This window comes from Nyctibius grandis, chromosome 3 (genome assembly GCF_013368605.1).
Source record: "Nyctibius grandis isolate bNycGra1 chromosome 3, bNycGra1.pri, whole genome shotgun sequence".
Lineage (NCBI taxonomy): Eukaryota > Metazoa > Chordata > Aves > Nyctibiiformes > Nyctibiidae > Nyctibius > Nyctibius grandis.
Genome location: NC_090660.1, coordinates 115190657 through 115215963, shown reverse-complemented (window position 1 = coordinate 115215963; position 25307 = coordinate 115190657). Strand labels below are relative to the sequence as shown.

The 25307-nt window shown below is 47.6% G+C and overlaps 2 protein-coding genes across 4 annotated transcripts in view; one reads left to right on the top strand and one right to left on the bottom strand.

Annotated features, from left to right (window-relative positions):
- MAPK15 (mitogen-activated protein kinase 15) overlaps positions 1-16213 on the top strand; it is a 42061-nt gene extending 25848 nt beyond the window's left edge. The window contains exons 15-16 of one of the 3 annotated variants that reach the window (XM_068396687.1): positions 9240-9411; positions 14014-16213. The gene's annotated coding sequence lies outside the window, so the exon portion shown is untranslated. Of the gene's footprint in view, positions 1-7963; positions 8027-9239; positions 9412-13221; positions 13344-14013 lie in introns of those variants that run through there. The other 2 variants (XM_068396686.1, XM_068396685.1) reach the window with 2 other exon arrangements.
- Positions 197-24399, bottom strand: FAM83H (family with sequence similarity 83 member H). The gene is made up of 5 exons (XM_068396683.1): positions 24188-24399; positions 6175-6635; positions 4987-5151; positions 4517-4641; positions 197-2843 (listed from the first exon to the last, which is right to left on the bottom strand). Exons 2-5 carry the CDS (start codon positions 6619-6621, stop codon positions 197-199), a joined length of 3384 nt encoding a protein of 1127 aa, XP_068252784.1. The 5' UTR covers positions 6622-6635; positions 24188-24399.
- Positions 24400-25307: the final 908 nt, after the last annotated feature.

The window sequence follows — 25307 nt, the reverse complement described above, 5'->3', positions numbered from 1 at the left end:
TTATTTGAAATAAGGTTGCCTGATACCATATGATTTTATTGGGCAAATTGTGCATAGGAGTCTAATGCTGAACACATTTCCACTCACTAACCACGAAGAGTATTGCCTATGGTGCTTATAGCCGTCATAAACAAGTTACTTCCTCATTCCCCTTTGACAGTCAGTGATTATATGGAATTAAATAGTATTTCTATGATCATTTTTTGGTCTTGAAGGTCCCCAGGATTTTGGGCATGAATTTTCCCATCTTCTTGTCTTTGGCGTCTGTGTCGTATTCCTCTTCACTTTGACTTGTATGTTCATCCTTTTTGCAGAAGACCTCAAATCTGCTGTAGACTCGCTTCTCCTTCCGCATGTTCTCCATTTTTTTCAGAAGGGTATCTCTATCCTCTGATGGTTGCCGCTGCAGATTCCGTTTCTGGCTCCCAAAACTCTCTGACCTGTGGATGCTAGAGCTTTTCTCCTTCTCACCTTTCCTTTCCAAGCTTGTAGTTGACTTGGAAAGATCAGGATTACTAGTGGATGGTAGTTGCCTGGCAAGTTCAGCTCTGTTCTTCTGACTGTTTGCAGAGATTTGCTCCAAAATCACCTTGGTATCATCACGGAGGTTGCTGCTGTACAGGATGTTAGCTGTGGATGAAGGGAATCTCCCCTGTGTTGGCTGGCTGCTTTTGGGAGGAAGTGGTGTTGCAAATTTATGAGTTTTTTCTTCCTCCGTCATTTCCTGAGAGTCCCCTATGGACGATCGTTTGAGAACCACAGCCTGCTTGTCAGATTTTCCACTCTCAGAAGTGGGTTCCTCCTCCAATTTCTTTTCACTTTTTGGGTTCAAAAGCTGCTTCAGCCGTAGTGACCCTTTTCTTAAAAATTCCATCGGATTTTGTTCTTGTTTTGAACAGTCTTCCTCAGATTTATTGAGAGAGCTGTCAGATCCTTGACTTCTAGGTAAGTTTTCAAGAACTGATGTGGTACTTGTCCTAATCTGTGGTTTCTTCAGTTCTGTATTGACTAATTTTTGAGTGTCTTCTTTGAAGGACACTCTGTCCTTCTTCTCTGGAAGAGTCAATTTCTGAGTGTCTCCTACAAATATAAGACTCTCCTTCTCTGGAAGAGCAGGTTTATTCTCTATAGGGTAAAACCGAGATGATAATTTGTCCACCTTAGTGCTAATATGTGCTAGGGGATCTTTACTCAATGTGTCAGCAAGCTGGGGGGTTGATGAGGCCATTCCAAATGCTCTGTCAACCTCTCCATGCACTTTGTAAGTACTGCAGGAGTCTTTGGAGTCTAGTACCCTACTCTCCAGAATCTTATATTGCACTGATTTGGTACATTTCTTCTCTGTGTTCTGTGATTCTTCCTGTAGATAACTGGAAACAGCTTTGGTATGAGTGACTGTAGCTCGCTCTGTGTCTTTGCCCACAGCTTTGTACTTCTCTAAAAGTTCTGCCACTTTAGAGGAGGTGGCCGTCTTTATAGTTTCATTGTCTTTTGTCAACTCACTGGACACCTGTTCTTTTTGGATCATCTGAACCTTTTCTATTGTGGTGTTAGGCTGATCTAACTTGGCAGCACTGAAAATCAGAGAGGACCTGAGTCTTGAGCTCCTCTGGATCAAGGGATTTATCCTGGACCTAAAGGCATCTTGTTTCATTAGAGGGGTTTCTTCACCTACTCTGTCAGAATCTGCAAATTCTTTGGCACTTTCAATTCCCAGTGACTTGCTATTAAAAGACAGAGGGGATTTGAACGCTGGGATGAGGTCAGTGGGGTGCTTTGTGAGGGTATCCCCGAGAACATCATTATATGCCTCTGATTCCATAGGCATTGGAAGACCTTCTTCTGGTTCAGACTGGTATGCACTAAGGTATGAAGAAATCCTCCAGTTACGTAAACCTGTTCTATTTTCCTGTGTGTTCTTGTCTTCATCTTGGTCCTCATCTTTGTCTTGTAAGAACAGGCGTTGTTCCAGGCTTTGTTTCTGTGTAGGAGAAGTCTGGCAAATAAATTTCTGTCCTATATTCTGCCTTCTTAACATCATTCCCACTGGGCCATTGCCTGCAGGATTCAGCTGATCGGAGCCATGTCTCACTTCCCTGGAAGAATTTGAAGGTACGTAATCCAGCCTCAAGGGGAAACCCTCCTGTGGAAAACTGGATTCAAGTTCAGGGTATCTGGGTCCCTCTCCATAGTCTTCCAGTTCATTGAATCCTGGTCTGCCACCTCTGATTCTCTCAAAGAGTCCCTGAGGTCTGCCAGAAAGATGGGGATGTTCAAACTGGTACTGGTAGAACTGATCCTTCTGAAAATGACTAGACTGGATTTTAAATTCATCCATATTGTTCATGAACATCTGCCTGGCATACTGTTTAGAAGCAGCAAAATTTTCAAATGTTCCTTCTGCAAAACTGTGTCTCTTAAAAGCATCCAACTCCAGCTGCTTAGAACGGAGAAAACCCCTGACAGGATCCATCTGAGAATTCTCCATTTCCACCTTTTTATACATTCTCATAGCCGACCCCTCCACAGTATGGCGCAACATGTCGTCCCGCCTGAAGTTTGACAGGAAGTACCTGTCGGGGTCAACTCTGTCCATAAAGGAGGGAAAAAGGGTGTCATCCCTCTGGAACATGAGGGGCGCTTTTTTTTGAAAGAAAGGCATGGTGTTGCCAAAGGGAGTCATGGCAAATGTGTTCTCTGCCTTTGCCAAGACATTGGCTGGAGGAACAAGAGGCTCTGACTGTGCAAACAAAATTCGGAATTCTTCGTCGAAGCTGGCCACCAGCTCCCCCTGGAAGATGTGTGCAATGCTTCTGTGAATCTTCTCAAAAGACCACATGAAACTACAAAGAGAAACAGAAGTAATGACAGTGTATTAGCATCGAGTGACTCAGTTGTACCACTTTACACTAAAACATGTGCTTGCCTGAAGAAAATTCTGATATTATTTACTGCTCAGGCAGCCATTCATCACACACTATTGTTCACAAGCCTCATAGTTATGAATTGATTTGGCACCACACATTTGCAGAGGATTTTGCAAGGCAATGAATGACTTCTGTTCTAAAAAAAGCCAGTCAGTAGTAACAACAGCAAGAGAGCGAGCTGATGATAATCTTTATATGAGATAGATGTTCCTGCAATTACTTTGGGTTGTAATTGGTTTTTATGACTAAAATGTTGTGCCCATCTTTAAAAAGAGCAAAAGGATCAACTAGGGAACTACAGCAAGTCAGCCTTACCTCAGTCTGAGGGAAAACTGTGGAGCAAATCTTCCTGGAAGCCATTTCCAGGCATGGGATTAACAGAAAGTCAACTGGGATCAGACAGCAGGGGTTTACCAAGGACAAACCATGCCTGACCCAGTCTGATTGCCTTCTACAACGAGAAGGCTGGCTGCATGGACAAGGAGACAGCAGAAAATGAGGTTTTTTTCCTTGAGGTTAGCAAGGGTTTCCACATGGCCTTTACATGGTGGTGGTGTCTGTCCACCAGTCAGACTGGTGACACCCGTCACTGACCACCACCTGTTAAGCCTGATGGTCCTATCACTTGTTACCTGGGAGAAGAGACTGATCCCCCACCTCACTGCAACCTCCTTTCAGGTAGTTGTAGAGAGGAATAAGGTCTCCCCTGAGCCCTTTTCCTCACATATGAGGTGCTCTGGTCCCTTCATCGTCCTTGTGGCCCTTCATTGGACTCTCTCCAATATGTCCATGTCTTGTACTGAACGCAGTGCTCCAGCTGTGGCCTTACTGCTGCTGAATAAAGGGGAAGGATCACCTTCCTCAGCCTGCTGGCAACGCTTTGCCTAATGCAAGCCAGGAGACCACTTGCCGCCTTTGCTGCAAGGGCACATTGCTGGCTTTTGTTGAGCTTGGTGTCCACCAGGACCCCCAGATCCTTTTCTGCCAAGCTGCTTTCCAGCTGGGCGGCCCCTAGCATATACTGGTTCATGGTTTCCCAGTTTTAGGCTTCCCAGTAGAAGCAAGCTGTTGACCAAGTGGAGGAAGTTTAGGAGAGGGCTAGGGTTGGTCAGCGTTGCCCAGCGGCAGGACCAGAGGCAATGGGCACAAACTGAAACACCGGAGGTTCCGTTTGAACATAAGGAAACACTTTGTCACTGTGCAGATGACTGAGCACTGGAATAGGTTGCCCAGGGACTGTGTGGAGTCTCCCCCCTTAGAGGTATTCAAAAACCCCCTGGACACGGCCCTGGGCAACTGGCTTTAGGTGGCCCTGCTCGAGCAGGGGGGGCTGGACCAGATGACCACCAGAGATCCCTTCCAACCTCAACCATTCTGTGATTCTGTGCAGGCCTGAGGGCTTGTTTAATCGTTGTATCTACCTCAGCTGCAAAATGGTGTATTTTTCCTGAAAATTGCTGCTCAGTATCCTTCAGTGAGAAAAGCTTTTACCACTGATGTTCACTGGGGAGTGCTGAAGCACGGCTTTACCAATTAACCAGCCTCCTCCTCACTGAAACCGGGATGTGTAACACTGCAGAGCTGCTCACCTGTAGTTGCCGCTCAGCACCACCATGCAGTCCACCAGGAGGAATTTCTCTTTCACGTGGCCTTTGAAGGACATCCCTGTGCGGCAGTAGTAGGTTGGGCCAGAAACCGTCCTCACCCTTAGGAACTGCAGATCAGACAAGGCACTGACTCAGTTGGAAGCTGTTACTTCCCTCCCCCTGCCCCTCCTCTTGCTCTTTTAACTTCCATCCCGCCACCATGTTTATACTTCAGCTCTAGCGATGCTGTCTGCATACACAATGGACAGACCCATTTATTAGTGTCTCCTCAGCCTTCCGCCCTGTGGTGTCGTGCCAGCTCTCCTAGCTTTCTTCATACTCATCTTTCTCTAGGCTCTGGCCCATTTTCCCCTTTCCTCAGGTTTTTTACTGCTGTAACAGCCCTCTGTGTCCCAGGACTTATCCCCTTCAGGATACGAATTAGGGGCAGGGCAGGTGTTTGGCTTGCTCACCTCCACATAGTTAAGATTGACTCTGCATTTAGCAGCTGTGTCGAGGAAAAGTTGGGCGTTCATTTCATCCAGCAAGATGTACACAGGCACTCTGCGAGCAGCAGCATCCAGCACCTCAAACAGCAGGTCCACATCAGTGAAAATGTCCATCACTATGGCTACCACCTAGGAAGAGAATGGAGGAAAGCCATCAGCAGCCTGTGCCTGTTTGTGCCCTGACTGATCACGTTCCCCAGCACCTCACACTCCAGAACTGCACTGCTGCACTGTCTCCATTTCAACTTCCTTTTTGAACAGGAACTTTCCCATTTAAAGGTTCCTTTAAACATTGTGGGCCCCAGAACTGGAAACAGAATTGCTGTCTAAGGGGCATATTCTGTACAGGAGGGTGAGAGGTGAGGGAAAAACCTCACTGCCACTGAGCATTCCGCACTCATTAATCCAGTGATAGCAGGTATTTTTTTGGTGATGTGACCACACTGGAAGGTTGTATTGAGCTGCTTGGCCACTACCTGCTCACCCCCTCCAACACACCCCTGCCATTTTTAGGTAACTTCCTGGCCAATGTTCAGTCAGATAGATAGCTGCATCTATATGCTGATAATATGTGAAGCAGCTTCAAAGCTCTGTCTCCCTGTCCTTCCCAACTCTTATTTTATCAGTGAATATAAATACCTGATGGAAGGGTGTAAGGAAGGTGGAGCCAAACTCTTCTCAGTGGTACCCAGTGAAAGGACAAGACACAAGACACAAATTGAAATATAGGAAATTACAGTTAAACGTAAGAAAAACCTCTTTTACTGTAAGGGTGACTGAACACTGGAACAGGTTGCCCAGGTCTCCATCCTTGGAGATACTCAAGGACGTGTCCTAAGTAACACTCTCGAATCGACCCTGCTTTGAGCAGGGGGGCTGGACTAGACCATCTCCAGAGGTTCCTTTCAACCTCAGCCATTCTGTGATTCTGTGAACTCTGGGTATATTTCAGCATGGCCTTCCTTTTCCAGGAGACCAGAGAGCAGGGGCTAGCTTTGATGCAGTAAATGGTAGTTTTAGAATCATCCTTCCCCTCTGTCAGGTCCTGGGAGCAAAGTTAAGGGAATTAGCAGAGGACCTGATGCATTCTGATTCATCTTTCGCACACATATAACTTCATCTCTGCTCTAGCTGGGCTCTTCACTGTCTCACCTGTTGAGCTGCTCGAATCATTCTGCGAGCCTCCTCCTTAATGCTGGGATTGTCCGGGGGTGGTGGTTGCACGAGGGTTGTCACCTCTGTTCCCCTGAACCCAAAGACCATTGGCCAGCCCAGGTCAAGCTCAGGAACAGCAAGGTCTGAGTTCATGGGCCAGTAAGTCCCAGAGGATCCGTCCATGTCATTGTCACCTGCGGTGTCTGTGCTACCTTCTTGATTGGCGTACTGGGGTTTCTGGAGATTCTGTATGATGTGATCCACCTCCGAGTTGCAAAGAAAATCGGGGGCTGCTTCCTCTGCCAGGAAGCGTTGGTAACTTTCTTTGCCCTCTTCAGTAAGCACATCCAGCGCTAAGCGGTAATACTCCTTGTAATGGGGGGGAAGATAGTTAGGGTCAAGGGGATTGTCCCCCTGTGAGGAGCTTTGAGATCGACGAGCCATGAGGGGAGGGAGAGCTGTAAGAAAAGAACAACCAACAGTGAGAGCAGTTAACTCCAGTGACACATCCATCCTCATAAACGGTGAGAGCTGGGGGTTCCTGATGGCAAAATCAAAAGGGAAGAGATTCAAAGCACACAGAGTAATGTTGGGGAAAGTTCATTCCAAATGGATGGGGAGCCTTAAATTGGGCAAAGGTGGTAATCACTTCAGCATTACTTTAACACAGTTGAATGTTTTTGGGCAAAATAAGGAACAAATCAAACTGGGCAGCACTGTGATGAACAAGGATGATGCCTCTAACAGAATGCCCAACCTTCTTTTTAGGCTGCCGATTGCTAAGCTTAAATTTGTCTTTTGTTTTAAAGCTACCCCCCCCCCACCCCCAGAACAATGCTGCTGGTTATTATCTGGACTCCATTAAAACTAATTTCCAAATGCTACTAAAATTATTTACTGTGTGTAATATGGCACTAAACCTAAAAGCATATGCATGTATACAAATGCACCCTCCGAATCCTTATAAATTGAATATGATCACTTCAGCATATGAATAGAAGCAGGGTCTGAGTGGAATGCAGGCAAGTATAAGGGTTGTAACATGGTCAGAAGTCAGACAAGTCTTCATGAGATCCCTGAAGAAATAAAAAACAAGGGACATGATTGCTTCTTCAATCTCTTGATGTTGGGAAAAATCTGAGCTGAAGGGGCTCATATTGAAAGGTTTTTACAAGGGCCTGTAGTGACAGGACGAGGAGGAATGGTTTTAAACTGAAAGAGGGGAGATTGAGATGAGATCTGAGGAAGCAATTCTTTGGTGTGAGGGTGGTGAGAGCCTGGCCCAGGTTGCCCAGAGCAGCTGTGGCTGCCCCCTCCCTGGCAGGGTTCAAGGGCAGGTTGGATGGGGCTGGGAGCAACCTGGTCTGGTGGAAGGTGTCCCTGCCCGTGGTAGCGGGGTTGGAACTAGATGGGCTTTAAGGTCCCTTCCAACCCAAACCAGTCTGGGATTCTGTGATTCTATGAAACACTTTTTCTCAGCTGTACTGACTCTGCAGAACTCCTTCCCACGGGACGTTTCAGGATGGTTAGGGGAAGCACGTACAAGCGGGCAGGCAGCAATACTTGGTCAGAACACTCTTCCACCATCCCACAGTTTGTGGCTGGAAAGGCAGGTCAGGAAACGGGGGGGAAGGCTGAGCGGGGTAGTTTTTACAGTACGAGGAGTCACTTCAGTTCCCTAAGGATTTGTGGTAGTCAATATATTCATGGATAAGCAGGAAAGATGGTACCAGCGAAGAAATAAATCTGGTGCAAAAGCAAAATGATCCTCGTGGTTTTCTCTAAGCCACTGGCCACAGGGAGAAAAACCCGGAGCCGGAGGGACGCCATAGAGCGATCAGAGGTGAGGGGGACAGATGGTCCCGGAGGGTCACTGCTCCCTCGGGGCTGTTGGGAAGGGGACCCGCGCTCTCCCTGTGACACGGAGAGATCTGCGCTTGTCCGGGCCGCGGGCACACACACGGGCCCTCAGGCGGGGACACACGCGGCCCCCCCGGCGGGGACACACAGCGGTGACAGCGGCGGTGGCAGCTCCCCTGGGCCTGGCTGTGCCAGCAGCGGTGACAGCGGCGGTGTCAGCTCCCCTGGGCCTGGCTGTGCCAGCAGCGGTGACAGCGGCGGTGGCAGCTCCCCTGGGCCTGGCTGTGCCAGCAGCGGAGTCAGCAGTGGTGGCAGCTCCCCACGCCCGGGGCGGGCAGGGTGGCAGGCGGGCAGCAGCCCAGCGCAGACTCTCTCCCCCTGAGGCCGTGCTGCGGGGCCTCCACCCTCCGGAGGATCACAGGCCAGTGCTGGCCACAGGGAACCAGGGCCGGGCCCGGGCTCCCACGTCACCTTCACCTGCGAACGCCGCTCCCCGGGGCCGCAGCAAACACCTGAACTGGACTGCACCGAGCACCGGGGCGTGCGCAGGCCTCTGGCTGACTAATGCGGCTGGAAAATCTGCACCGTCACCCTCTTTGGCTCACAAGGAGAGAACCAAGGAGGGAGATGCTACGTCTTACTTCAGCCAGCTCCTTCTCAGCAGTTAATGCTGAGGAAGCACCATCAGATCCCGCCTGGACAGAACCCGCAGCCTGCTGAGTGTGCCGCCCCTGCGTGTGCCCAGGCAAGGTTCTAGCCATTAAACCCTCCTCGCTTCCTTCAGGTGGGTTTAATTCCTTCCCAGATAGATGCACAAATCTGAGAACTGTGAAATAAAAACCAGAAATTCTGTTTCTGCCACCGCAGGCCAAAGTAACTCATGACCTGCAAGGATACAAGGGCAAGTCCCCAACAGGTGGGCACAATAAATTTAAGAGTAGCTACAATAAGTGTGTTTGACCATTACACTGTTCCCAGTGAAACGCAGGAAAACTCTCGAAAAAGTATCCTTTTCCCCCAAGACACTAGATTACCCTGAGCCTAAGAGTGAGGAAATTCTAGAGTTTACTCACTTTTAAAGTACAGCTGTCAGGTACTTTGATTCCCCTGAACAGATCATCATTTTCATTTTAGAAATGAAGTTCGGGAAGAATCTGAAGATCTCACACTTTTGCCTGACTGTGTGACACCCTGTTTTTCAGGAGTTGTAACTGAGCGGGCAGCCTGCTCTGCGCGCAGAGGTGAACCCCACAGCGTGGGCCCAGAATCTCGGCGTCCCCAGGCAGCGCCACAGGAACAGCACCGGCGCTACACAGAAAGTGTGTGCACGCAACGAGGCGAATTCCCTCGGGACACTCCTCATGGATGGTACAGGTAAACGAGCAGCAATCTGAACCACCAACGCACTCTGCACTGCTGTGTATGCACGCGAGTACGTATCTTTGTAGAATCCTTGACAGAAGTAGATCAATTCTGGTTTGAAACAGCTTACATGATAACTAAGCGGGACTTTAATTTTAAAAATATCTTAAATATTCTGTAACTCTTACAAGAAAACTAACTTACTGAATAGGATTCCAGACAGTGAAAGCGCTTGACAGTTCTTGGGAATTATCTGGGATGTATTCAAAAAGGTACGGTCCTGTTTGCGCTTGTGATGCATCTGCTGGTATGTCAGAAGTGGAACAAGGGTCTGCACCTTATGGTTGTGCAAGATGGGAAGCTGACGGTCCACTGATAGAGATTTAGAGTCTGGGTAATAAAAACAGTTTTGAGAGTGACTGGTTGTGTCTGCATCTGCAAGGAAAAATTACCACAGCCTCTGGACCCAAGTGAGAGTTGAAGAGGTTGAAGTTTCTGCATGTAAGTAGAAAAAGCTTGAGCAGATCAACATCTCCGTGACTTCAAACACAGAGGCAGCTGATTTCCTAGTCCAGAAGGACACGATATGGGCAGGGGTTTGTTTATGGAAGCAGAGAGGTGTGCTACTATGTTCAGTTTTATTCCACATGGCAGTTTTCCTTAAAGCTACTCATCTAGAGCGCTTTCTGGTTAGTAGCTATTAGCATTTATACAGCTAGAAATAAATTAAATAATGGGTGAGGTGAGGTGATGTGCTTTGTGTGTTTACTTTACTTCATGCTGCAGAATCTAGTATCTTCATCACTGACATGGAGAGTGGGATTGAGTGCACCAGCAGCAAGTTTGCAGATCACACCGCCCTGAGAGATGCAGTTGATTTGCTTGAGGGAAGGGGTGATATCCAGAGGGACCCTGACCAGCTTCAGGAGTGAGCCAGTGTGAACCCCATGAAGTACAACAAGGCCAAGTGCAAGGTCCTGCACCTGGGTCGGGGCAATCCCAAGCACAAACACAGGCTGGGTGGAGAATGGGTTGAGAGCAGCCCTGAGGAGAAGGACTTGGGGGTGATGGGTGACGAGAAGCTCACCATGAGCCGGCAACGTGCGCTGGCAGCCAGAAAGCCACCCGTGTCCTGGGCTGCATCCCCAGCAGCGTGGCCAGCAGGGCGAGGGAGGGGATTCTGCCCCTCTGCTCCGCTCTCGGGAGACCCCCCCTGCAGTGCTGCGTCCAGCTCTGGGGCCCCCAGTGCAAGACAGACATGGAGCTGTTAGGGCAGGTCCAGAGGAGGGACATGAAAGTGGTCTGAGGGCTGGAGCACCTCTGCTCTGAATAAAGGCTGAGAGAGTTGGGGGTGTTCAGCCTGGAGAAGAGAAGGCTCAGGGAGGCCTTTCAACACTTAATATTTTAATTAATTTGACATCCTTCCACAATAAGGTCACCCACCTAGTGGATGAAGGGAAGGTGGTGGATGTAGTTTTTCTGGATTTTAGTAAGGCTTTTGATACTGTCCCTCACAGCATCCTCTGGACAAGTTGTCCAACTGTGAGATAAGCAGGCACGTGGTGATCTGGGTGAAGAACTGGCTGGACAGCAGGGCTCAAAGGGTTGTAGTGAATGGGGTTACATCTGGCTGGCAACCAGTCACCCGTGCTGTTCCTCAGGGTTCAATTCTAGGGCCAGTTCTGTTCAACAATTTGGATGCAGGAGTTGAATGTACCATTAGCCAGTTTGCTGGTGGTACTAAACTGGGAGGTGCTGTTGACTCTCTCAAGGGACATGAGGCCTTGCAGAGGGATCTGGATAGACTGGAGCATTGGGCAATCATCAACGGCATGACATTTAACAAGAACAAATGCCAGGTTCTCCACCTGCGACAGTAATGCTGGGCACAAGTATAAACTGGGAGAGCAGTGGCTGGAGAGCAGCCCTGCACAAAGGGATCTGGGGTGCTGGCTGGCAGCAGGCTCAAGAGGAGCCCGCCGTGGGCCCTGGCAGCCCCGAGGGCAAACCGCATCCTGGGGGGCATCAAACACAGAGTGACCAGCCGGTCAAAAGCGGTGATGATCCCGCTGTATTCAGCGTTGGTGCGGCCTCACCTTGAACACTGTGTGCCTTCTGGGCCCCACCATTTAACAGGGATGTTAAAGTACTTGAATGTGTCCAGAGAAGGGCAACAAAGCTGGTGACAGGGCTGGAAGGCATGTCCTCTGAGGAGCGGCTGAGGACCCTGGGTTGGTCTAGTTCAGAGAAGAGGCGGCTGAGGGGTGACCTCGTGTCTCTCTGCAGCTTCCTGAGGAGGGGACGTGGAGAGGGAGATGCTGAGCTCTTCTCCCTGGTATCCGGTGATAGGACATGTCAGAATGGTTTAAAGCTGTGTGAGGGGAGGTTCAGACTTGATAGTAGGAAGCATTTCTTTACAGAGAGTGTGGTCAAACACTGGAACAGGCTTCCTGGCGAGGTGATCGATGCCCCATGGCTGTCAGTGTTTCAGAGGCATTTGGACAACACCCTTAAGAACATGCTTTAACTTTCAGTCATCCCTGAAGTGGTCAGGCAGTTGGACTAGATGATCATTACAGGTCCCTTCCAACTGAACTATTCTATTCTATTCTATTCTATTCTATTCTATTCTATTCTATTCTATTCTATTCTATTCTATTCTATTCTATTCAAAGGGGGCCTGTAAGAAAGACGGAGACTTTTTACCAAGGCCTGTAGTGACAGGACAGGGGGCAACAGTTTTAAACTGAAAGAAGGTGGGTTTAGATTGGACATAAGGAAGAAATTCTTTACGATAAGGGTAGTGAGACACTGGAACAGGCTGCCCAGAGAAGCTGTGGATGCCCCATCCTTGGAAGGGTTCAAGGCCAGGTTGGATGGGGCTTTGAGCAACCTGGTCTAGTGGAAGATGTCCCTGCCCATGGCAGGGGGGTTGGAACTAGATGATCTTTGAAGGTCCCTTCCAACACAAACCATTCTGTGATGCTATAATTGGTTGGCATGCTTTAATTCCCTGATCTGCAACAAGAACTATACCAGGTTGATGAATTAGCTTGCATGAAGAAGGCTGGTTTTTATCTCTCTCTCATTGATATGGTGTATTTGCATTACACCATTTGTAAGCCCTAAAAAGTATGGAGAATTTCTGTGAAGAAGTAACTCAGCAACACTTAGCATTGGCATCATCCCAATAATCTCCCTCTAGCTTCTCATTTCCTGCTATCTACCATGACTATATTCCATGCTTTGCATGACAAGAGATGCACAAAATGATCGATACAGGTCAATGAATAAGTAAAACTTTTAAAAAGTGATCTAGGTAGCTCCTGGGCAGAAACTCTGCTAGGAATGCTCGTTCACGATGAGGAAGCAGAGTCACCTGAGCTTTTTGGATTTTTTGCTAAGTTACAATTCCTGGGAATAGCTATCTGCAACTGGCAGAACTCCGAGATGCCGGTTCCAATTTGATGTCGTTAAGCTGCCAACTGCAAGGCTGTGTCTCTAGTTCTAGGCCAAATAATCCACTATTTGATAAGTAATTCCCCTATAAATCAGCGGAAAATTGTAACACACCATTTACGGCTAATATTTGTTTGCCATAGTGAGGTTTCTAAGATATAATTGGGTTTTTAAACTATTGTGTCTTTACGTCTATGTTAACTAGTTTTGATCCATCCAAAACGTGTCAGTTACGACAATGCAGTGATGGATGTTGTGGAGCACCAATTCACAGCCTTAGAGAAGATGAGATATATTACTAAGTGTGCAGTGTCGCCGTGTTATTGTTTGGCTCTACAGCTGTGTGTTCTGTTTATTTTGTAGGGCATTCAGGGTGTGTAATGCCAGGAAGGGCAGCTGAGTCCAAGTCCTTTCTCATTCTCTCTTAAACCTTTGGCAGTTGTCACGCAGGAGCCCTGGAAGAGCAAAATGAAGGAAATATTTGGCAGAAGCAGCAAAATTTGGGTGAGAGCTCTGTGAAATGCACAGCCCGTGTAGGCCCTTAGCTCTGACTGTCAAAGGCTCTCATTAGACAGCAATTCTTTGCTTTTATGCCATGGTTCCTCTAACAGGAATTCACTGACCACCTTGTCAGATTTCCTCAGTCCAGGGTGACAGAAGATGAGGGCACACATTGTTTATCTGCATTCTTGCATGATGGGTGTGTTTTCCTAGATTATGGTGGCATCTAAAACAAAGGAGGAACTCCAAGAAGAGGCTGCCTCTTTGCTTGAACTTCACTTGCAGATCTACTTCCTGCAGCTTCATTCACCTCAGAAACAGATGTCGTGTTTTTGGAAATCTGAACCACTATGACTGTCAAAGAAACTAAGCCACAAACCAAATGTATATGGAAGCTTGTAACTACTGGTTAATAGAGAATTTTGCTTATTTATATGCTTATTTTCTTTAATTAGGAATTTAATTTTATTTTAATTGCTAGTCACAGTTTACAATTTTTTATGACACAAGCTATGGGGAATCTCTTGAAAAATGAAGATGCTAAAAAGAATAATGTGTGGAACCTCCACATTGCCCTTGAGGGTCTTTATAAAGGGTATTAAGATATTCTGTAGTCCAGATGTAGTTCAGGAACTGAATTGTCTATGGTTACAGGAGGATAAAAGATGACATAAATCCAGCATCAGCAATTGTGAACAGCTACGTGACATATGATCAGTCCAAAAAGGAACCACTGAACATCCCTCCTTCCATTTACATGACAAGTACTGAAAAAAGTAAGACCCCAAAGACGATAAAACCTACAATGTACTACCAGAAGGGAACAGGAAAGCTCAAGCACACCACCAATGTCCTTCACGCCTTCAGCAGCTGCAGCTTCATCAGGAAAAGCATCCCAGGAAGAGTACTGCCCCTACACTGTCCAAGAAAGTAAAGGACTCCTATTATATCCTGCCAATATGACCTGGGAAAAAAAATCCAGCAATTGTTTTAAACTTGATTTTATGAGCAGAACACACCAATACGGGACCTGAGAAGTTCTTTAAGACCACTAAGCGTACTGGCATATGCCACTACTTGTCCTGCTGTCCAGTCCCTGTTGTTTCAGGGGAAGATGAAAGAAAAATTCCAGAAGCCAAGTTAGGTAGCAAGGGGGAAAAGTCTATCTTCTTCCCAGCACCTAGCCCTTAAGCCTTGGGCAAATCAAATATAAATAAAGTGCAAACAAACTATACCCAGGGGAGCAATTCAGGTGTCTACACACAGGTGTTTAATGGCACTTGGGATGCCCTAAGGTATCTTGCCTGGCCTGCGGCTGCTGGGCAAGAAGGGTGTGAGTCTCTCCAGGGCTTGTGCCACATCTGCTGTTTTAGATACCCTAAGACACCTAAAATGACACTAAACACCTAAGTTTAGGAACCAGGATTGCTCCTCAAGGGTCAGATTCATTAACCAAATGCAGGTGTATAACATGCCTACATGCAAGCCAATTATCTTGTGTTCCCGTTTGTAGTTGATGGAGAATAAGTGAATAAAATCAAAGGACTATGGGATGAGATTCATCTTCATTCGTTTTTGCAGTGGTTGTTGGGATACAGTCTCCTTTTTGTAAGCATGAAATGGATCCTTAGTTAGCACGTGTAGTAACTCATTGTGATGCATCAGTTTATCAAGGGATCCACGGTGCTCTGTACACCCACCCTATCTTCATTTTTATTGACTTTCCCAATGACCAAGTACCTAAAAGCTTTATCACAAGTGTTTTTAATTCATTGATCAAAATATTAAAGAGAAAATGTAACACTGAACTTGTGCAAATATGTTAAAAACGAGCCTATCCAATGATGACTATTTTTTGAAACAAAACTTTTTAATAATTTAAAGTGCCTGTTTTAATTTTGAACTGTCTGTTGTCTAGTGTGTATCTCAGCTGCTTTTTAAAAGAGTATATGAAGGGGGACTACTAAACCACCTGATGTAATACTGCAAGCCATTAGCTTAGCATTGAATATTGCAAGTCAGTGAATATCTGGCTTGCGTGTTGCAACTCAGCATGTCCCTGTCCCGCTCTGCCTGTGCCTGTGGTCAGCTGGGTCCAAGGACGATGGAAAGCCCCAAATACATTTATCCGGTTGTGCAATGAGGAACACTACTCCCTGACTCCTTCGGAGGAGTCCTACAACGTAAGACTTGATCATCATTGCTATTGTAACGTACAGACGGAGGCGCAGTAGCCACGAGGAGCACGCAGCACACAGTCCTGCTCTACAAAAGGCCTGGCTGGTATGAGTAGGGAGAAGCAGAGCGGAGGAGAGTAGAAAAGTGCAGATACAAAGGGCAAAAAAGAGCCAATCTTTCAGCCTGAACACTGTAGTCACTTGTACACACAGGCCATAGCATTCCTCCCAGCAACTATATTTAAATATATATATTAGAAAGATTATTTTTTAAAAAATACCAAATAGCTGTGAGTCAACGTGTCCTTAGCAAGGTACTTCAGTGTTCATTTGCCTTTACTGCAGTGAATATGCATCTTATTTCCCAAAGTAATCTTTAACTTCAGATTTTAACTTTATTATAATGCCTCTATTCCTCTATTTGCACAATGAAAAATCACCTTATACCAGATCTTTTGTCTGTTCAAGTGCAGTGTAAATCACTTCTCATCTTTCTCCACCATAACTGGAACAGACTTTCTGTTGGTAGGGCTTGTCCCCTGTCCCTGGACAATGTTTGTGGCTTCTCCTTAAGAATTCTCTGAACTTTCTCTGGTAATTTAATTCATCTTCACATCACTGAATCTCCAGTTCTGTAGTTGCAACCTTCGTTCTGGATTTCTGTATATTGTTTTATATCTGACTGTATTAAAATACATTTCATCACATCGTAGTGGTGTGATTTTTAGTGTTATTTGCTGTTATTTAGTAAATATGATATTTACTGTTTCCGCAAACTTTACGTTATCCTTGAACTTTACTAGACTATTTACTGCTTACGTAAGCATTTTCTTGAACTCCTGAGCAGCCCTGGAGAAAGACTCAATTGCTGGTAAGCCTGATAAAAATGAACGTTACTAATCCCTTCTCTTTAATGATTGATACTAATAAATTACTATTCCATTAACTACCTAATGCAAGACCTGTTAATTTAGCATAATGTAGGATTTTAACCACATTTCAGAAAGCATTTATTTAGATGAGTTGGAGAAGTCGAGGATTATTATAATAAGTATACTTGCACCTTCACCAACCAAAACTGTGTATTTACCTGAATCCCAGAGGGCACACAATTAGATCAGGTTTTTTCCTTTGTATAAATTACCTTGCACTGGCAGCACATGGTTTCATTTGCATTATCCTGGCCTTTCAGCTCACTTGGTTAGTTTTTTTCCAAACTTCCCTGCAATTATCTCTATATTTAATAATTTCAGTGTTTATTGCCACTTTCAGTAAACTTTGTGAGAGATCTTATGAATGGTCTATGCACTTTCACTCCTTGAAATGATTTTACCATATTTATCCAGCTAACGACTGGCCATTAGGGTATGGACTGGTGATCAAATTACTGCAAAGTAAACTCAGTTTGCACAAACAGAATGACCCACAGCACCCGCCGTACGTGTTCCTTGTCATCAACGAAAGGCAATTACTTCTTCAGCAGAAGTGAACTGTGATACCTTGTGAGAGAGGGGCAGAATCCCCTCCCTCGCCCTGCTGGCCACGCTGCTGGGGATGCAGCCCAGGACACGGGTGGCTTTCTGGGCTGCCAGCGCACGCTGCCGGCTCATGTTGGGCTTCTCGTCACCCATCACCCCCAAGTCCTTTTCCTCAGGGCTGCTCTCAATCCATTCTCCACCCAGCCTCTATTTGTGCTTGGGATTGCCTCCTCCTGTTTGGAATGGGCTGCTTGTACTTTGTTTTTTTGCTGTGGATAGGAAAATCAACATCTATTGACCCTTGTCGTGCCACTCTGACTTTATACATCTGTCAACTCTCCCGTCACTCATCACCTTTCTAGACAGAGAGCCCATTATTCAACTATTTCTTATACAGAAACCGTTCTGTGCCTCTGATGATCCTCTAGCCTATTCTCTTCCCTGAATTTGTTTCACTCTACTGTATTCTTCTTTGAGATGGTGGGACTGGAGCTGCAAGATCAAAGTGAAATAGGGCTTTATATACAGTGTTTACATTCCGTTCCTTTCCTAAGATGCCATTTGCTTTTTGACCCCCAAGGAGCAATGGACGTCCTGCTGATTTACAGAATAGCATTATTATGTTTTGTGGTTTTTTCTTTCAGTCGTGCTGTTGCTGAACTGCCCCAGTGACAACCCACTGATTTTCCTGAATCTCAAGAGGCTACAGGCAAACAGCCCCGCTGGTTTGGCTGAATATACAGTTACACTCAGAGACTCTGATGGAGAGTCAGAATCCCATTGTACTAGGTGAAGTACCAGCAATTATTCAATTGGTTCTTACTTAAGATGGTCTCATAATTGTGGCCCCATTAGAGATGATAAACAGATGAAAGAGAAAAACGAGCCAAGAGGTACAAAGGAACAACTGGGAGATGTGCAAATTTAGCATTGTACTTACAGTCAGTTGTGGAATTAAGTGGTCTGTAGGCACTGTACTACAGATAGCTTCATAGGGACATTTGAAAAACAAATTTTTGATGGAGTTTCTTAACATAAGGAGAAGCATGGGAGTACCATCACCGTGCTGAGAAGACAGGCAAAGTAACTGGCATCAGAGAGAGAGAAAAAGCCTGCTAAGGAACCATGTGCTTGGTCCATGTGCTCCACCATGAGGAGCACATGGACCAAGATGAAACAGTTGCAAATTTATTTTTACAGGGATTCCAGACTAGCTTTCATTTATCATTTAACAAGTCACCACACTGGCTCCCATCTTCTCCATACAAGCCCTGCAGTACTTTGCATTTACTGTTCCTCTGATTTTGCAGTCCCTCAGAATTGGTATTTCATGGAGTCAGGAAGAAAAGCCTTGTTCCACAGTGTCTTCTCTCCAGGCATTCTAGAAGGCTGTTACCATTATTTGGCATTTCATGCAGTTCTCTGCTCTCCTAAGCAATCACTTCATAACATCATGTTCATAAATTTAGAAGTATCAAGAACACCAGTCATCATCAGAACCTTATCATATTAGATAATGAGTGAATTTTAGTTCCTTCCCAAGAAATCCTTCCTCTCAGCATAGGAGACAGGACAATGATGAACACAAGACAGGTACAAAGAAGGCTACAGAAAGAAACAAGTATTCAGCACAGTAGCTCTTTAGAACTTACTTTTTAGCATGCTAATATGGGACAGTTGGGTTTTTTTCAGGAGGAAGCTGAAGGAGAAAAAGAAGGTAGGCTTTGTAGCTGTTTATGAGTAACTCCTCCCATGCTTAGGGGCAGTGGATAAAGGAGAGCAGGAAGGAGCTTGTTGAAAACAAGTGGGAGATGAAGGCTGATATCATGGGCTGATGAGAGGCAGGATTCAATCTCTCAGCAGCAAAGGTCTCCTCCACCCGTCTGCTTGGGCTTTCCCAAAGACACTGGGTTGGTTGCTCCTGTGCCAGTGCACCTCTGCATAGGGAGAACTAATGCAACCACTCCCCTCCTCAGCCAAAAAAACATTAGCAGGGGAGAAACAGGAGGAGAGAAAGGAGCATGCAGCTATCCGGGTGCAATTACCAAGAGCTGTTGTTGAGGAGGGAGTCTCCAATGGCAACGTCCCTTTGGCTTGGCCTGAGGCCTGCTTCTGTTCACACTGGTGTAACAGGGAGTGACTTCACTGGCTTTGATACTTATCACAAGCATTTGGCTTTTGTGATCCGCAAAAGCTGTCAGACCTTCTTAATACTGGAAAGAGTAAGCAGTGATGTGGTCACAGTCTGCAACTATCTCTGCACAGAACGATCTTCAACCAGAAGGAAACGTTTAATGTAGGCAGAGCAGGGAAAAGTAACTGACAGATGAAGCTAGATGTAAAAATTCTCCCTTCACCTCTGGATTAACACTAAGAGCAGAAACTGGAAAAAGTCTAGACCTGTTGACTTGTGCATCATTTGCTGCCTGTCCATATTATGTTCCATTTCAATGGACTTTAACTGTCTTTTTTTTCTAAAAGAGTAGCAGAAATTCTAGTTTCAGCTATGCTGGGTGAGCCACCACCACAAAGCCCTACAGATTAAAAAAAAAAAATAAAAGGTGTGAATCAAGAGCAATGGACTGTATTTACTCAGTCTAAGCAAAAGGAAACTGGCTCAGTGTTTCCTTTCTGTCTCACCTGCTGCTCCTGATGTCAGCCCCTGCTGATGTCTCAGCACCTCAGGCTGGCTCTATCTTCCTTCCCAATGCTGACTCCAGTGCTTGTTGTTACGCGTTTTGCCTGCACAGCAAGTTCCCAGACTGCCTCTCTTGGATGATCCTTCCCTGGCTGGACCTGCTCCTCTGCTTCAAGACACTCCCAAAAGCAGAGGCCTTCCCAGGTCTGTGGCACCAGCCCAGGAACTGCCTGGGGGAAGCGCGGCTGTGTCACTCGGGCTGGAGAGGGCTGGAGAGATGATCTCTGCCTGAGACCCCACGCTTATGTGAAGGTACAGGCACAATTTGCTGGGCTTCAACACCTCGTCTTTTCATTGCCCTGGATACCAGCAAGAAGACAAAGGCAACACAGACAGAAGAATTTATTTTAGCCTGCTGGACTCCACAGCCAGCCGCAAAAACCCCTCCGTGCTATTAACGTCTGAAGGACTTCCAAACCCTGGTCAAGAAATTAATCGAAGCGATTTTGAGAGTCAAAGCAGCAGCAAATGGTACATGCGAGACTAAAATGTAAAGCAGCGATTTCCAAACGGTGGTCCAGCAGGCAGGAGTGCGTGGGCCACAGCGGGCCCATGCACCATGTTCAGTCACATCACTTACATCTCTTATGCTGGGCTGTGAAAAATTGTCAGGTTTCCAACATGTCTAGAACCGCCAAAATTTAGAAATCAATTATTTTAAAAAGTTATTTGGTCTGATAAAATACAAAAGATTATACGAAAACAGGTTGCTAATATTCTGGAAGGGTCCGTTTTAGGAGAGGACAGTCACGCCTAAGGTAAAACTGCTTGAGCAGACATTGTGACAGTAAGACATAGAAAGTGTTGGTTTGCTCTCAAGAAAACGTTGTATGGGGTAAATTGGGGAGGGATCGGTCTCCTGGAATATGGTTTAAGGTGTGGGGTTTTTTAATTCTGCATTGTGTGATGGAGGGACAGCTAGTGCCTTCTAATCCTGCTGCAGCAGACTGAATAACCTACACTAACAGTGACAGATAAGCTCATCCTTTCTGGAAGCTGCTCCTACCTGTGCTAACCTCCTGTACTAAGGACTGGACTTCTACTGGAAAGGACCTCTCAGTTTAAGGCCTCTCAGTTGCCAGTCTCACAGCGATGTCCCTGTAGCACTTTTAGTTTTCAAGTGTACCCCAGCATTTCCTGGTTTAGCCATAGCACGTTGCCATGGAAGTTTTCCAAGAGCTATGGCAAAGGATGCTGTATACCTTCCTATGAACTGCTCTCCTCACCAAGCAAGGCTCAGGTATGTTCCCCAGAACAGCACGGTGGAACGTGGGCAATAGTCTGAACTAGACCCTTTCTCAGCCTCAACTCAGCCTCAGCTAAGGCTGTGTCTGCTAAGTCCTCACAGCAATTATTCTTCCTCTTTCGATTTTCCTGTCTGTATTTTCTGCTGAAGTCTCTCTGTGTTCTCACTCTCAATGTTCTCTCAGTTTTAGGCTGTAGGCTCAAAGCCTGGGTTACTGTTAAGATTTCTGTTTGGAAGATGAAAATACAGAATTTGTTATTCCTGTTGCAATGTCATGTATACAGCCCCCAGGCCTTTTCTTTTGGTCATCTGAGCAGCCTCTACTGATCACTCTGTGTCAAAGCATCTGAGTGAATGTGATCCCATTCTTTACGCTAGATGGTCTTACGCAGATCTTAGTCATCATTTTTAAAAAATGGTACATCTGCCTGCTGTAGTCTAGGAGCTTCACTTCATCTGAAGTCATGGGCATCAGATGAGAAATTGCTTCAATTAACTTAATCAATTAGTTCGCTGAGCTTCGAAAGATTAACACTTTATCTTCCATATTACACACATTTGTCATCTGACCCTACGAACTGGCATAATAAACTCTGAGTCTAAAGTGGGTAGTAAATGTACTGAATGCTACAGGCATGTGGCAGAGCAGACCTGCGAGCCTGGTCAGCACCTCAGAACACCTCCTGGACTCCACTTGCTTATTAGCCAGTGCAAGGGATCCCACAAAATATTCTTTCCTGGAGAATCAAGAAATTAGCAGACATTCAGAATGTCCAGGGGATCTTCCTACAGGCCAGAGGAATGGAAAAGCAGCAGAAAAATTACATGTCGTAATTTTCCTTGTGAAGTGGCTATTGAGACAGCATGTCAATCTTAACTGTCCTGTGCAATAAAGGGTATGGAGTGGCATGTGTAAATCCAACCTGTAGATAGTCACTAGGGCCAAACCTGATGTTCACAGCTACTGAAAAATGAAATGAGATCCTGCGTGCAAAAGGGGCCTCTTACAGAGAGCAGGTTACCTGAACAGATAGAATCACAGAATCACTTAGATTGGAAAGGGCTGTTAAGATCATCAAGTCCAACCGTTAACCCAGCACTGCCAAGGCCACCACTAAACCATGTCCCTCAGCACCACGTCTATGATGGCATCACTCACGCCAACCTTACTCTTTTTCAATCAATCCCTTTCCTTGGATCTTTATTTACTAGGTAGCAGGTATAAGGAAGTCACACAAAAAGGTCCAGTAGGGTAAGGTATAATTTGGAGAAGGAGAACTGCGTGCTGCCCTTGGCTTTTACTTTCCCTCACATCCTGATGTTAGAAGTGCACTCATGAAACTCCTCTTCCTCATTAGGGCTGCAAAAATCCAGCCAAATGGGGCCTGATAAGCAGTCCAAAAGTGTTCCATTCTTTTCCCTCAGAATACTGCTATTTCCACTGCCAGGTGACAGCAAATACAGCTCTCTCTAAGTCCCTGTCCTGGTTTCATTGGGATTTTGTTTCAGTTTGTGGCCGGCCATGGTGATCAGGGCCATTAGCAGCTAAATCCAGAGCAGCTGACCCAGGCTGGCCCACAGGTGTGTTCTATAGCATTAACATCAAGTTCACTATAAAAGGGAGGGCTGGCTGAGGAGAGGTGGGACTGGTTTTGCTCTCTTCTCTTCACATTTTCTCCATTGCTGACAATTGGTATTCCTGGACAACCTGCTGCAGTCCTGTAGCTAAAGGTACTTTTGTGTGTTTTGTGTTAGCATTTATATTGGTTTCTTTATTTTATTAAATCTGTTTAATTTTAACCCATGAGTCTCCCTCTTTTTTACAATTTTCTTCCTTGGCTGGGGAAGGGACATTGGGTGAGAGAAAAACTGCTATTGTTTAGCCCCAGGTGTGGGCTAAGTGAAGACAGTCCCTCAAATAGAACTCTAAAGCCTGTCAGATAAATGGTAGGTAGGCTAAAATGAAAAACTTTCTCTCCCCAAACTGCAGCCCTTCTGTGGCCCTGTAATGGGGTGAAGGCATGCTGTGTTTTTCCTGTCTGCTTGCCTCTTCATCCAATGAAAACACGTGCTATTGTAGGCTGTGCAAAGGGATCCCAGGCTGCCAGTGTTCTGCACTGCTGTAATTGTGACTGCTCTGTTTTGGGGCTACTTTGCTGTCTAGAGTTGTTACTCATCTATGTCTGGCCTCTGCCACAGCTGAGTTTATTGCAGCTTTCATGAATTAGATGTTTTCAGCAGCAGAAGGATGCTATAGGCACTTCTGTCCCTTTACAAGTGCCTCCTTCCCCTCTAACTGTTTTAGAAGATAGAGAACCTCAGGCCAGACAAAAGCCATAATTGACCTCTATTGGCCTTAGTCAATTTAGAGTGACGGGAACACAAGACCTTCCCCTTCCTCTCTGCTCACACACAAAGCCTGAGGTATGTCAGACAGGCTCACATCTGTGGAAAAAAATCAGTGAGTATCTGCACGTCTGCCTGTGCACGCATGTGCCCACACGCATCTGCCTGTGCTTTTGCATGTACGCGCATGAAGGTCTGTGTCGCTGCTTGCAGGCCATGTCGGCAGACAGCTACACACCCATGTGTGTGGAGCGAGGTCAGAGCAAGTAAAGGCGCAGCGGGCCTCAGGAGCTGTTTCTTGGCTCTCAGCCTGCTGCAGACCTCGGCCTTTCCAGCGCTACCACCAGTGAAGTCCTCTTTGTCCCAATCTCTTGACCACGCATCCCTACAGCGTTTCCTACCCAAGGAGAAGGCCCGCTCGGGCTCTACCGTGGGAAGCTGAGTCAGGCTGCAAGATCTCTTCCCAAAGACAGGGGTAAGTTCAGAAATACCCACTCCTTGGGGCTTGCTCAAAGGAGATGGGACACAAGTTCGGTGAAGCATTCACTAAGCAGTTTTGACCAGGCTACGCGAGGACTTACAGGTCTCTTCCCTCACCAGCCACAACACCTGCCTGTGCTGGGACCTTCTCGTTTCCCCCTTGCCTCTCCCGTCTCCTCCTGGAACTCTCCTCTCTCCCACAGAGGCAGTCATGGCGTGGCCGGGAGCTCCTGCTACTGAGCCTTTCTGCATTGAAGCAGCCATCTCCTGCCTGCAGAAGTCCCTGCCCCAGATCCCGAGCGCCCAGCCCTGCGCAGAGGAGCAGGACAGGATCTCCCCAGGCCTTGCCCGCCACCTCACGCAGCCATTCAGGTACCCCAGGAGGTGCCTGCGCTTCTCCTACCTTCCCAGGTGAGCCAGGGCAGGTGGTGGGTCGCGCTCTCCGGCTCTCCGCTCCCCTGGACGAGCCTGCAGCCTGATTCACGGGCACCTCCGAGCCAGAGAGAATCAAGCTCCACCCAGGGCAGAGGGTGAGTAAGAGCGAGAGAAAGGCAAACTCCGGAGAGTTATTCCCTCCCCAGGATTGCAGGGGAGCCAGAGATAAGGGCTGCACATTCCTGAGCCGCAGGCGGCCTCTCCCTTCCCGTCTGCCCTGAGCCTGTCAGACCAGCTCGGGCCTGGCTGCGGAGCAGGCCTGGGAGCAGGCCCAGCGCTGGCAGCGGGCACGGACCCCGGCCGCCGGCCCCAGCCTTGGCCTGGCACACCTTAGTCCAGCAGCCGCGCCGGGGTGGGTGGTTTGGGCTCATCGGGGACTTCTCGCGCTCTGGGGTCCGTTTCGGGGGGACAGCGGTGGGCTGCAGCAGCAGCTCCCGGGCAATGGCACCCCTGCGGCGGGAGGGGTCAGGGCCCTGTGCCCTCCTCTTCCACAGCAGCGTGCTGGCGAGCCTGCCACGGGCGCCTGTGCCCCCGCGCCTCCTGCGGGGCCGGGCAGGGGGTGTCTGAGGCCGCACCGGTGCCCTGCCCTCGGTAACTGTCACTGGCAGCCCGGCCGGCACCGCGGCCTCCCCTGGGCCCGTGCGGGCGCAGGCGGAGAAGGGTTAAGCGAGATTCCCCGCAGCCCCGGGCGTGGCAGCTCCTGCTGTTTCGCCTTTCATGTTCTATCTTATTCAGCCTGGCAACCGCCGCGGCTGCCGTGTGCCGGGCGGTGCCCCGGCGGCGGGGAGGGCGCGGCGGGAGGCGGCTCCGCGGGAGGCGGCGGTGACTCAGGCCCGGCGGCCCGGTTCTGGCGGGCCCGGGCACCGCGGCGGGCGGGGCGGGGGCGGCACGACACGGGCACCGTGTCCTGGAGGCGGGGAGGGCAGCGGTGCGGCGCAGCGGGCCGCCTCCGTGGGCGCTCGAAGAGCTCCTGCGACGGGGGCCTGCAGCGGGAGGGCGAGGGCGCTCGGTGGCCGAGGGTCAGCGCCACAGCAAGGCCCGACACGCGCAGGTACCATTAACGTGCGGTGGATCATAGAATCCCAGAC

What these genes read in the sequence shown, in the direction of transcription:
- FAM83H (XM_068396683.1), bottom strand. Translation starts at nt 6,621, where the DNA reads ATGGCTCGTCGATCTCAAAGCTCCTCACAGGGGGACAATCCCCTTGAC. An exon ending in TGATTCGAGCAGCTCAACAG is followed by an intron (nt 5,152 to 6,174) that starts GTGAGACAGTGA and finishes TTCTCTTCCTAG; the next exon opens with GTGGTAGCCATAGTGATGGA. An exon ending in TCAATCTTAACTATGTGGAG is followed by an intron (nt 4,642 to 4,986) that starts GTGAGCAAGCCA and finishes TCTGATCTGCAG; the next exon opens with TTCCTAAGGGTGAGGACGGT.